This window comes from Aphelocoma coerulescens, chromosome 10 (assembly GCF_041296385.1).
Source record: "Aphelocoma coerulescens isolate FSJ_1873_10779 chromosome 10, UR_Acoe_1.0, whole genome shotgun sequence".
Taxonomy (NCBI): domain Eukaryota; kingdom Metazoa; phylum Chordata; class Aves; order Passeriformes; family Corvidae; genus Aphelocoma; species Aphelocoma coerulescens.
This window is the reverse complement of record NC_091024.1, coordinates 12,066,719-12,080,507: the sequence shown is the minus strand read 5'-3', so window position 1 is coordinate 12,080,507 and position 13,789 is coordinate 12,066,719. Positions and strand designations below refer to the sequence as shown.

The 13,789-nt window shown below is 49.9% G+C and overlaps 1 protein-coding gene across 1 annotated transcript in view; it reads left to right on the top strand.

The window, feature by feature from the left end:
• ITGA11 (integrin subunit alpha 11) overlaps nucleotides 1-13,789 on the top strand; it is a 40,779-nt gene that overhangs the window by 1,519 nt on the left and 25,471 nt on the right. Inside the window, exons 2-4 of the mRNA XM_069026010.1 lie at nucleotides 3,842-3,953; nucleotides 11,177-11,286; nucleotides 11,972-12,063. Of these exons, the coding sequence (XP_068882111.1) occupies nucleotides 3,842-3,953; nucleotides 11,177-11,286; nucleotides 11,972-12,063 (314 nt within the window). The remainder of the gene's footprint in view (nucleotides 1-3,841; nucleotides 3,954-11,176; nucleotides 11,287-11,971; nucleotides 12,064-13,789) is intronic.

The window sequence follows — 13,789 nt, the reverse complement described above, 5'->3', positions numbered from 1 at the left end:
GTCCATGGATGTTCCCACAGGGATTTCCATCCTCGAGAGTTTCTATCCATGGATGTTTCCGCCCCTGGATTTTTTTATCCACAAGGATCCCCATTCCCATTCCCAAACACTTTTGCCCCTGGAAGTTTCTGTATCCCAGGATTTATGCCCACAGGGATTCCCATCCTCGGGGTTTCTATCCGTGGATGTTTCCATCCCTGGATATTTCTCCCCATTTCTATTTGGAATTTCCATTCCCACCCTGAAGCGTTTCTGCCCCTGGAATTTTCTGTATCCAGAGGTTTCTGCCCACGGGATTTGGTGCCCACAGGCATTTCCATCCCCGGCAGTTTCTGCCCCTGGATCTTTCTCCCCATGGGAATTTTCATTCCCATCCCGGAGCATTTCTGCCCCTGGATCTTCCTGCCCAGGCTGCTTCCCAGGGTACCCAGGTTTCCCGGGGTATCCAGGTTTCCAGGTATCCAGGGATTTCTGCCCCCAGGGCTTTGTGCCCGTGGGGTGTCCAGAATGAGCCGTATCCCAGTGGGAAGGGTTCCCATTCCCGGCACTGGGATCACAGACGTTTCCCAGGAAATCTGGGAATTCCGGGAGGATGTGCTGAGATTCCATAAATTCCTGGGTTGGTTTTCCAGGGAAGGAATTGGCTCCTTCCCTCTCCGAAGGGTGGAATCATTGTGGGGAACATCTGGAATTGGGAATTCCCAAGGATCCTTGGGAATCCTTGGGAATGCTGGGGACTTCATTTTGGGCGGCTGCACAGTGGGTGGGGCTTTGTCCATCCAGGATTTTGCCAGGAAAGATCCCATAAAACCCCTCCAAGGTCTTTGGAATTCAGAGCAACCACTTCCCCCCAGCCTCTGGATTTCCTGGAATTTTCCCGGGAAGTGCTGCCGTTATTAATTCCCACTTGGCGTTATCCCAGAATGCCTGACCCTCCATTCATCCCCAGCATTCCCAGGCTCCAAATCCCAGGATTTTCCCTAATAACTGATGCCAAACTCTGGCTTGGAGATGAGAGAGCAACCAGGAGCTACCAGCATTCCCTTGGCAAAGCGGGATTCCCGGGAATTCGAGCCCACCCTGCTCATTCCCGGAGTTTTTTCCCAAATATTCTTATCCTTTATAAAGTTTTCCTTGTTCAGCTGAATATTCCCTCTCCAGGAATTCCATCCCGAGCTCTGGCAGTGCCGAAGCCCAGGGAAAAAAGCTGGATTTTCCTGCCAATCCAATAAGAACTGGGATATTCTTCCAGCAGCTCCTGGAATCAGAAAACTTTGGAGTAAAGGCAGAAAAATCCAGCCCCAAATTTTCCTGGAAGTAGAGTGAGGCTTGGGAATCACGGGAAAGCTGCCAGGAACATTCCCAGAGTTCCTTTTTCCAGCTGGGAATCCCAAAGGGTTCAGGCAGGGAAGTTTTTCCCCCCTTTTTTCCCAGATTTTCCCCCTTACCCCCCCAGTTTTCCCCCCTTTTTTCCGCCAGTTTTCCTTTCTTTTTTCCCAGATTTCCCCCCTTTTTTTCCCAGATTTCCCCCCTTTTTTTTCCCAGATTTCCCCCCTTTTTTCCCCAGATTTTCCCACTTTTTTCCCCAGTTTTCCCCCTTTTTCCCCCAGTTTCCCCCCGTGCTGCCAGAGCCTTTGGAATCCCCCCCATCCTGGAGATTTCCCTTCCAAGGAGTTCTTTTTATCCTGGTTTTTCTCCTGGCACGATTTCATTCCCATTCTTCTTTCCCAAAGTTTTTCTCATTTTCCCGAGATTTTTCCTGACAAGAATCAAAAGTTTGGATGCTCCAGAAGCTCCAAAGGAAAGGAGGAATCTGACGCTTGGAATTCCAAGGAAATTACAAGGAAGTTGCCCTTGGAATTCCAAGGAAAACCTGGATCTTGTAGTCCCTTCTTTAGGACAGTGACATCATTCCCGGCAGGAAAATCTTTCAGGCTCCTAAATCTCCTGGATAACCTCTCCTGAGGTTCCCATGGAAGCTGGAGCCAGTTGGAAAATTCCCAATACTTTGGAAAATTCCCAATATTTTGGAAAATTCCCAATATTTCTTTTATTCCGTTCTTTCCATCGGAATTTTGAGGTTCCATCCATTGCTCGGAATCTTCTCTCCCAGATTTTTTCACTTCCCTGGGTCCATTCCCTGGGATTGGGATGCTCCAGCAGGAGCCACTCCCAGCTCTTCTCCCTGTTTTCCCAGAGATTTCCCATTCCATGGAATATTTCCCATCATTGGAGGGTTTCCGCTCCTTTTCCGGAGTTTTCATCCGGAAGCTGCAGCTCCTAAACCAAGGAGCCATGGACTGGGATTCTCCAGTTGATCTGGCATTCCCATTCCCAAAATCCAAGCAAATTAAGAGGAAAACTCATCCCATCCTCTCCGACACTTCCGGATCCTGGAATTCATTATTGGGAATACCAAATCCCTTTCCCGAAATTCCCGCCAAGTCCAGGCTGCTCTCCATGCCCTTCCTGCTTTCCCTTTCCCATCATTCCAAGCCCAATCCCAGCTCCCCTCTCTGCAGCTGGGAACAGGGAGAAGATTTTCATTCCTTTGGGAATGTGAAACAAGGTCAACGCTCTGCAAAAAGTCTCGGCTCTCCTCCCTGCTCCCTGTATTTTTATCCCTGCTTCCCTGAGTTGCTTCTTGGAGCACTCAGAAGTTCCTTCACCTCAGAATCCGTAGCCGGATTCCGCCATTCCCTGCTCCTGGCATTGCGAATGTTCCCGTTAGCTCAGACATTCCCGTCTATCCAAACATTCCCAGCCTGGATTTTTCCACGGTGCCGACCTTTCCTACTGACGGATCCCTATAAATTCCTCCTTTCTCTCCCTAGAAATTCCAACCCAAGCCTCCTGTCCCTGTCCTGGAGGAGGATTCCAAGGTTTTTCTTGGAATGACTCATCCAGCAGGATGCAGGGAATCGAATCCGGGATATCCTGGTTATCCTGCTGCTCTCTCCTGGGATTTGGATCTTCCCATGGATAACAAAGGGGCATCTCCAGCATTCCCAAATCCAATCCTTGAGGAATTCCTGATCTACCAATTTCCCACCTGGATCTACTTCCGGGCAGAGGGAGGAGCTGCCAGAAAATTCCCCAAAATTTGCTCCAGGGCCAGGAAATTTCTCGGGAATTTGTCCCACGTGAGCACCAGGATCCCCGGATTGGGATGCCATGGACAGGGAATTCTGTGGGAATGGGAATTTTCCAGAGGATCCTTATGGTCCTAAGCCCAAAAATGGCCCTGTCCCAGCTGGAATTCCATCCTTAGGGAGATCCCCCTCTGGAGCTGCCTCTCCTCAGCTCCTGCTCCAACAGGGAATGGGAATCCCAGCTTTGGATCCTTGGGAAAACCCTCAGGAATGGCCAGGCTGGGAGGCTTTGGATCCATGGGAAAAGCCTCGGGAATGGCCAGGCTGGGGAGTTTTGGATCCGTGGGAAAAGCCTCGGGAATGGCTGGGCTGGGGGGCTTTGGATCCTTGGGAAAAGCTCCTTGGGAAAAGCCTCGGGAATTCCGGGATGGAGAGCGGAATTTTGGGAGGTGAGGTGGGGCTGGAATACTTTGGAATTTCCATCCTGGCTGGGGTGGGAATGGGCTCAAACCATCCCCGCTCCATGTTGGATGCACCTGGAGCAATTCTGGGAGCAGCTTTCCCGGGATGGGCGAGCTTGGAAGCGCCTCTGGAATCACCAAATCTGACCCCAAGCGGGAGCAGCGGGAGTGGGGCTGCGATTGGAATCATTCCATGGCTGGAGCCTTCCCAAGTCCTTGGATTCCCAGTTTATCCTCTGGCCACGTGGAATTTGGGTTTTCCAGCCAAATCCTTGCCTTTTTTCCCAGGATTTGGGCATTCCTTCAACGTCGACACCAAGAGGCCTCAGATTATCCCGGGATCCAGGGAAGCTTTCTTTGGATACACGGTGCAGCAGCACGACATCGCTGGGAAGAAATGGTGAGTGGGCTCCGGAAAACCGGGAATTTTGGTGGGAATTTCAGCGGGAATTGCACTGATCCACCCCAAACCTGACAATCTCCAAGAGAATTCCCAGTTTGGGGTGGGAATTGCTGTGCCAGGATGAGGCTGATCTTGGACGTGCTGAACGGAAAGCTTTTCCTTCCAAAAAGAGGAATTGCCGGTAGGAGAATGGAATATTGGGAATTTGGGAAGGGTGGGTATGGACGGGGTGTCCTGGCGGCTGCTCCAGGCTGGATCAGGATTCCTTGGAGGCTCTCAGGCTCTGCAAGAGCTGGAATTCCATCTGGAATTTGGGTGGGGCCATCCCGCTTTTTAGAGTTTCCGTGGAGGAGCCGGGACCTGGGGAAGTGCTCCATGGGGAATATCCATGGGGAATATCCATCGGGAATGTGGGATGAGCCTGGGATTGGCTCCGGTCTGGGATTTGATGCGTTTGGCTGATCCCAGGGGATCCCAGAGCTGATCCCAGGGCTGATCCCAGAGCTGATCCCTGGGGGATCCCAGGGGGATCCCAGAGCTGATCCCAGGGGGATCCCAGGGCTGATCCCAGGGAATCCTGCCCAGATGTTGGCAAAGACTTTTGGTGCATTCCAGGAGCACATCCGGATGCTCCAAAGCCCCTGGAATTCCCTGGAATTCCGGATCTTCCCCCCAGGGGGACGAAGCCAGGCTTAATCCCATAATTTACGCAATGGATACTCCTGGAATTCCAGAATCCAACCTTTTCTGCCCTGCTGGGGGATCCCATGCCGTATCCCAAACCTGACATTCCCGTTCCATGGAAGTTTGGGAGTTCTCTCTTTCCATAGCTCCCAGCCCTGTTTTCCACCAGGATCGGGGCTTTTTCCCAACGGGAATTGTGCATCCTATGCAAGGGGTGATGCCTTGGGATCAACGGCTCTGGATAAAAGTTGGGAATTCAATGTTTCCTGGGATTTCTGAGCTCTCTGAGGGAAACTGCTGGAAAAGCCCAATGCTGGGAATATTCCCATCCTGGTTTTATCCCTAGGAGCTGTTCCCAGCTCCATCCCAGCGGAGGGGCTGCAATTCCTGGGATATTTGGGATCTCTTATCCCATTTTTCCATGCCCCACCACTGATGGGGTGGCCAAGGGCTGGATTCCCTGGAAAATGGGAATTTTTTCCCACTTTCCCGAGCATGACACTGGAGCAAAGACCAGCTCTGGCTAATTTTCCCAACTTTTCCCGCCAACTTTTCCCACCAACATCTGCAGGATCCACCTTTAGTTTGTCCTTCTATTGGTTCCCTCTGCTTGGAAAAATGGAATTTTTCCAGCGGGATCCTATGGATGGACACGGACATAAAAACTCCGGACAGTGCCATTGGAATCTGCGATTAAGCGGGAAAAAAATTCCAAGGAAAAATGTGGACGCAGCTAAAAAATGGAGGCAGTGACTCAAAGGAGAAATGTGGGAGCAACTAAAACCTCTGGAATAAAAACCATGGATGTGCAGAGGGATCTGGATAACAATTCCAGGAGCTGTATAACAATTCCGGGAGCTGGATAACAATTCCAGGAGCTGGATAACAATCCCAGGAGCTGGCAGGACATGGAAGGAATGGGAAGGTTGTGAGACCCCAATTCCTGGTGAGCATCTTCCAATTGCATCCCAAAGAATTCCCCCAAATCCACTGGAATTTGGCAGAGACTCCATGGTTCTCTGAGAATCCCAGCGATGGGATCCAGCTGCCAAATTCCAAGCGTGGAATCCCAGGATTTTGGCACCTCTCCTTCAGTCTGAGCCTTTCCGTGCTGCTTTTGCCTTCTGGGAATTGTTTGGGAATGGATTCCAAGGATGTGGTGTTGGTATTTTTTTCCATAGAATTATAAAGGAATATTGGAGTGGATCCAAACAGTTCGGATTCTCCAGGTGTTTCTTTAAAGCTGGGAATTGTTCCCCCTTTTCCAAACCTTTCAAGGAACCAGCCAGACTCACAGGTGGGGGCTGGAATTGCATCCCAGAGAGTGGAAAATCCGGGAGCAAATCCATGAGGGAAGAATTCAGGTTATTAAAATCCGGGGGGGTGGGGGGGAAATTCCACGTGAATTTTTAAGGCTGGAAAAGCTCCTCCATGTGGGATTTGACTTGTGAGGGGTTTCCAGGCCTCTTTCTCCATACTTTTTTCCCTCTTTTCCATGGAGCTGTAGGTGTCTCCTCCAGGTGGGAATGGAAAAGATGACGACAGGTGCCTGGAATTCATCCCAAAAAACACCAGAGCTCTGTGGAATTCCAGCTTCCCAGGCCAGGAGCACTCCTGGAGCAGGCAGGGAAAGGGAGACCTGGAATTGTGGGATCAGAGCATTCCCAGTGTCCAAGCTGGGGATTTTGGGGAAAAATGGGAATTCCCTGCGTTGCTGTGTTTGGGATAAAATGACCTGGAAGGAATTTTGGGATAAGGAGAGGGAATTCCTGGGAGGACGGAGCGGATTTGGGGGGATTTAAAGTTGAATCCCAAATCCAGGCAGGTTGGATGCTGTGGATGGATTTATTTGGGAAAAAGGAGCAAAGAATTCCCACAAATGTGGGATTCATATCCCTAAAAACCTGGAAGCTCCCATGGGAACAGGAGCTCTTCCCATGGAACTCCTGGATGTTTGCAGCCAACACAACCTGGAATCTCATGGAATTTGGGGAAAAACATTCCTAGAGGTCCAAGAGCAGGGGAAAAAGGGAAAAAATTCCCTTCGTCTTTCACCTCCCCCTTCCAAGTGTTTGTCCCGGTTGCTTCCCGTCATTCCAGGAGCTGTGGAATCCTGGCGAGGGGCACCCAGAGCCCCATTCCTGGAGTTTTTGGGATGCTGGATGCTCGTGGGGAGTTCTTTCCCTATCCCAAGCTTATATCCCAAAACTCCTCCCTGGGAGCACCCCAGAGCTCCTTTTCCAAGGAATCCTGGCGAGAAGCACCCAGAGCTCCATTCCCAGATTTTTTGGGATGCTGGATGCTCCTGGGGAGTTCTTTCCCTATCCCAAGCTTGTATCCCAAAGGGAAGTTCTGATCCCAAAACTCCTTTTCCAAGGAATCCTGGTGAGGGGCATCCAGAACCTCATTCGCACAGCTGCTCCAGGCACAGACGTGACATTCCCAGTTGGAGCCCGGCTGGAGAGGGAATAAAAAGAGGGAAAATAAAGAGGGAGAAATCCTGTGGCTGGATTGAAAGCCAGAGTTGTGCTGATCTGGAAAAACACTTCCAGGGATCGCTGCTCCTGACTCCCGCCAGAGGTGTCTTGGCTGGAATTCTCTGTGGCTTGGCCGCCACCCGAGCACTCGGAATATTTGGGTGGAAGGGTAGGAAGTGCAGAGAATTCCATAATGTCTGCTCCCGGCTCTCCCTCCCAGCCCTGGATGCAGGATCCCACCCTATCCCTGTTTTTTGGGGGGATTTTCCCTCTTTTTGGCCTTGAAAATCCTGGCTTGGTTTAGGTCATTCCAACCCCGCTTCCAGAGGTTGCTCCGAGCTGGATTTGAACATTCCAGGGATGGGGTGGCAACAAATCTGGGAATCAATGGTGCTTCCGAAGGGGAAGGGTTTGTTTGGGATGGAAATGGAAAACTGGGAAGAGTCACCTGGAGAAAACTGGGATCACAGTTTTCTTGGGAATCTCCAGAGGGAAGCTGGAGATCCCACAAGAGCCTATGGATACGTGTGGATCCCGAACGGCTCCATAGAAAATTTCGGCTGATCCAAGAACCATGGGCAGGCGTCGCCTGTAAACACCTCCTTAACATCCCGAAAAACAGGGAAAAACGACGCTGTGAAAAACGGGAATGTGGCATTCCTGCTGCCTACGGTATTCCAGGGTTCCTCAGGCTGCCTTTGCTCCCAGAATCCACTGTTTTTATGGATTTGGGGTCCGGTCATGGATTTGTCACCGCTGGAGCTGCAGCGGCCCCGCCTGGCCCCATAGACCGGGAAATTGGGAATAACCATTCCTGGCTGGATGCAGAGCGGCTGGAAAAGGCTGGGAGCGTTTAGGTTTGGTTTTTCAACGGAAGCGGGGAAAACCCTGGGAAGCCTTGGAAAAACAACAGCTGGGGTGATCCGGGGGCTTGGGGCACGGGAATGGCAGGAAGGGACAGGGATCGGGATAGGGATCGGGACAGGAATTGGGACAGAGATTGGGACAGAGATTGGGATAGGGACAGGGATTGGGATCGGGACAGGGATCGGGAAAGAGACAGGGACAGGGATTGGGGCAGGGATCAGGCAGGGATCGGGACAGGGACAGAAACTGGGATTGGGAAAGAGACAGGGACAGGGATCGGGAAAGGGATGGGGCAGGGATCGGGACAAGGACAGGGACAGGGATCGGGATTGGGATTGGGACAAGGACAGGGATTGGGACTGGGACAAGGACAGGGACAGGGATCAGGACAAGGACAGGGATTGGGATTGGGATCGGGAAAGAGACAGGGACAGGTATTGGGACAGGGACAGGGATCGGGACAAGGACAGGGATTGGGATCGGGACAGGGATCAAGACAGGGATCGGGACAAGGCTCAAGTCCGGGATCTGGGCCTGGAATGGGATGAGCTTTAAGGTCTTTCCCACCCAAACCATTCCATAATTCCCTGATTTTGTAGGATTTGAGCCTTTCCCAGCCTGCAGACGTGGACACAACCATCCCATTTCCAGCCTGGAGAGAAAACTGGGAATCAGGACCCAGCACTGGGCTTTGCTGGAGCTCCTGGGATATTCCTGCTTTTCCTCTCCTGATTTTTTTTTTGGGATGCAGGTTAAGGATCCATCCTCAGACTGCTCGGAGCAGCCCGAGCTTTTCCCACTTCATCCCTGTTTTATTCCCCTTTTGCTTTGACAGGAGCAGGGAAAGGAGAGGAAGGTGAAGCAGGAATGGTTTGGTTCCGATTTTCTTCCAAAGCCTCATTTTTTCCCTCTTGGGAATCCAGGGAAAAATATGGAGATTTGGGATCATCCCAAGGTGTGAGGAGGGGGAAAGCTTGGAAAAAGCTGGGAATGTCTCCCTTCTATGGCGGGATGCTCCAGTTGGCTTGGGATGATTGGGATTATTTGGATATTCTGGGTGATTTGGGATAACCCATCCCAAATCCCTGATATTTTTTTAAGGAGAAATCCAGGGTTTCAAGCTGCAGTTTCCAAGGAAAGGAAGAGTGGAGCAGCATCCCTAAAAACACCTTCCAAACAGCTGGAAAAGCCTTTTCCCGAGCTGCCAAGTTTCCATGAGGATTTGCCAGCTCCGGCTGATGAATCATTCCCAGTTAACTGAAAAGGGAAAACAATTCCATTGTTTTTTGGGAGACAAGAATTGCAGCTCCGGGAGCTCCACAGCCCCTTCGGATTCGTGGCAAAAGCTGGGAATGTTTGGGTTTCCTTTGAGCTCCCGGAACTGGGGAATGGGTGGGTTTGCCTCGTCATCCTGAAGGAATGATCCGACCCCCAATCTGCTGGTTTTTTGGGGATATTTAGAAGTGGGTGGTGTGATCGTGTTAATACAGGAATATCAATTAATGGAAAAGTCTCCAAGAGGATTTCTGCAGGATGGGGGGCGCATCCAGGTGGAGCTGCTCCGAGAAGTTAATTACGTTCCATTTATCCGAAATTCTTTGGGAATTGGGAATTACGCCAGGAGAGCCTTGTTTTCCCAGGTGCCTCTGCCTTTATTCCTCCTCATCCTCAAGGTTTTTCCATCCCCCTTCCCCATCTTCCAGCTTTTCCCTCCTCTTCACATCCACACGGACAGTGTGGGAGAGCCTCAGGAAAACCAGCAAATTCCCAGAAAATCCCAGATTTCCCTGAGCTCCTGGATGCTGTCGAGGACAGCTCCAGCTGGGGACAATTTTCCCATCCCAAATCCCACATTAACACTTGAGCCGTAAGACAGGAAGCGTTTCCATGAGAATCCTTGGATTCGGGAGCTTTTCCTTGGGTGAGCGGTTCCGCTTGGGAGCGCTGGGATCAAAGAATGGGATGTTTGTCCTTGGAGGAGCAGCATTTTTAAGGGATGACCATTCCCGGTCTAACCGGGAACATCTGTGCCGGTGGCTTTTCCAGCTGCTGGGAAGGGCCCTGTGGAACAAAAGAGCTCCTGTTTATCCAGAGATCCAGACTCGGATGGTTGCATCCATAGGATTTTTGGGAAGCTACCAAAAAAAGAATCCCATTTCTTTTGGGAGCGGGAGTTGCCAACAACTCGTGGTGCCGAGGATTTTTAGGATAGCCTGGAAGGAAGAGCCGGATTCCTCCGGTCCTGCGCTCTTCCTGCTTTGGGTTGCTGGGTCGCAGCGTTGTGGTCATGGAAAAGTGGGAAAAATGCTTGGATGTCCCAGAAATATCCCAGCAGGAAGCTGGAATCCTTGCTGGGGGAATGGGATTTCGCAGCTCCCTTCTTTTGGAGAGCAGGGGAATTCCCAATGTCCACCAGAGATCCCAAGGTTCGGCTCCCGGTGTTTGGAACAACCCTGGCTTGGAGAGAATTCCCTTTTCCAGGGTTTTCCCAGGGAAAATTCCTTCCCAACGTCCTCACCCACCACTGGAGATCCCGATGTTCAGCTCAGAGCTGTTCACAACAACTCCGGGTTGGAGCAAATTCCCCTTTCCAGGCTTTTGGTGGGGAAAATTCCTTGTGGATCCCAGGCGGATTTGCTGGAAGTGCTCTACCAGCTCTTTGCTTTTCCTTCTGGTTCTGCTGGATCCCTGCATCCACATCCATGTCCTGGAGATGCTCTCGGAATGAAGTGGGAGGTGCCCATGGAAAAGGGTTGGGATGAGATGATCCTTAAGGCCCCTTCCATCCCAAACCATTCCAAGATCCTATGGAAAGGCTCCTCCACAGGCAGCTGGAAGAAGGGCCAATCCATGGGCACAGCAGCTGATTCCGAGGGATTTGGTGCCATCCTGGAGCTGGTGCCCTGCTCCTCCCTGTGCTTCCGGACGGGCTCGGAGCCCTCGCTCCCTGTCAGGAATCCGTTCCTTGCAGCTGATGGGCACCAATTCCATAATTCCCGGTGGCAGGGAGTCACATTCCCAGCTTTTTGCTGCTCCAGTGGGAAGGGAAGGAGAAGTTGTCTTTGGGACCATGACTGAGGTTGGGACACTCTCCTGCCACTCCCAACCACAAGCTGGGAATTGGGGCCAAGGAATCCTTTTCCCAGGGGGATTCCCGTTCTCCAGGCGCTGACGGATCCGTGTTTTCCGCAGGCTGGTGGTGGGAGCTCCGTACGAATCCAACGGGCAGCAGAAGACGGGAGACGTCTACAAGTGTCCGGTGCCAAGTGACGGCCACAGCAACTGCACCAAGCTCAACCTGGGTACGGCCCCTTCCCAAATCCCAAATGATCCCTGGAAGTGCTGGATGGGATATCGGGAAGGAATTCCTCCCTGCGAGGGCGGGGAAGGACAAATGGATTCCCAGAGAAGCTGTGGCCGCCCCTGGATCCCTGGAAGTGTCCAAGGCTGGTGGAAGGGGTGCCTGCCCATGGAATGGGGTGGGATGGGCTTTAGGGTTCCTTCCATCCCACATCATTCCATGATTCCCAGTTTGCTTCCCAGGCAGACAGCAAAGGGGGAGCTCTGGCTCACGGGGAGCTGTTTCCCAGAGAAATGGTGGGATCAGGGATTTGGGACGCGGCTCAGTGACATTTAGGATTGACAGGGCTGCCCTGGGGGCTGTTCCTGCTTTCTGGGCTGTGCCATGGAAAAACCAGGGATGCACAGGGATGGACCAGCCACCGGCCCAGGAATATGGGATGAGGCGCTGAGCCCTCCGAGGGATTTCCTCCTCTCCCAGCCTCATTCCCCAAACAATTTTCCTTCCTTAGTTGTTCATCTAGGAAAAAACCCAATCCTCACCTCGCCAACCGCTTCCAAAAATGCCCCAAACCCGGAGTTCCGCCGGCAGAGGCTCCTCCGGCACAACTCCTGGTTGCTCCGGAGATGCCAGGGAGCGTTCCCGATCTGCCGGGAGCTGTGCCCGATGCCACCCTCTCTCCCAAGGGCGGGTGACGCTGTCCAACGTCTCAGAGCGCAAGGACAACATGCGCCTGGGCCTGAGCCTGGCCACCAACCCCCGGGACAGCAGCTTCCTGGTGAGCAGCGGGAATGCGGGGCGGGAATGTGGGAATGCGCAGCGGGAATGTGGGAATGTGGGGCAGGAACGTGGGAATGTGGGAATGTGGGGCGGGAATGTGGAAATGCGCAGCGGGAATGTGGGAATGTGGGAATGTGGAGCGGGAATGTGGGAATGTGGGAATGTGGGAATGTGGAGCGGGAATGTGGGAAAGTGGGGTGGGAATGTGGGAATGTGGGAATTCAGGGTGGGAATGTGGGAATGCGGGGCGGGAATGTGGGAATGTGGAGCAGGAATGTGGGAATGTGGGAATGTGGGGCGGGAATGTGGAAATGCACAGCGGGAATGTGGGAATGTGGAGCGGGAATGTGGGAATGTGGGGCAGGAATGTGGGAAAGTGGGGTGGGAATGTGGGGCAGGAATGTGGGAATGTGGGAAAGTGGGGCGGGAATGTGAGAATGTGCAGCGGGAATGTGGGAATGTGGAGTGGGAATGTGGGAAAGTGGGAATGTGGGGCAGGAATGTGGGAAAGTGGGGTGGGAATGTGGGAATGTGGGAATGTGGGATGGGAATGTGGGAATGCGCAGCGGGAATGGGCAGCAGGACATCAAGGGGTGAGAGGCTCCTCTCTGGGGGGTTTTGTTTGTGTGATGGAGGGAGATCGATGTGGATTTAAGGGTGAGGCACGATAAAATCAAGGAAGTTAGGGTAAAATGAAATGAAGTAAAAATAAAATAAAGTAAAAGAATGTAAAAGAACCAAAATAAATTTGAAATGAAATGAAATGAAATGAAATGAAATGAAATGAAATGAAATGAAATGAAATGAAATGAAATGGAATAAAATAAAGGAAATAAAATTACATAAAATACATAAAATGAACTAAAGTAAAATGAAATAAAATTACATAAAATGAAATAAAATGGAATAAAATGAAATTAAGTAAAATGAAATGAAATGAAATAAAGTAAAATGAAATAAAATAAAATTTAATTTAATTAAATAAATAAAAACGAAATAAAATAAAAGAAATAAAAAATAAAGTAATATAAAAGAAAATAAATAAAAAATTAAATTAAATTAAACAAAATAAAATAAAATAAATAAATAAGAAAGTAGAATAAAAGAAAGTATAAAATAAAATAAAAATAAAATAAAAAATAAATTAAAAACAATTAATTAAAATAAAACAAAAAATAAAATAAAATAAATAAAAAAATAAAAATAAATAATTTTTAAAAAGTAAAATAAAATAAAGATAAAATAAAAAGAAAATTTAAAAAATTAAATTAAATTAAATTAATTAAAATAAAACATAAACAAAATAAAATAAATAGAAAATAAAAATAAATAAAAATAAAAGCATAAAATAAATAGAAAATAATAAATAAAAATAAAAACATTAAATAAAATAAATAGAAAATAAAAATACAATAAAATAAAAATTAGGGGAAAAATTGAAAATAAAATAAATAAAATAAATTAAATTAAATTAAATTAAATTAAATTAAAGAAAAGTTGGGCTTTGATGATCCTGTAGGTCCTTTCCAGCTCAGGATAATTGGTGATTCTCTCGTCATATTTCCATTACATGGATTTAATTGATTCCAAGGGCACAGGATGTGTGCTGCCCGTGCCAGCACCGAGCCGCCCTGCGCTCATCGATCGCAGCCCTTACGGGAGCACGTAGCGACGGGCGGTACCTCCTGGATGGATCCGGCTCTGCTGTAATGCTGGGAATTACG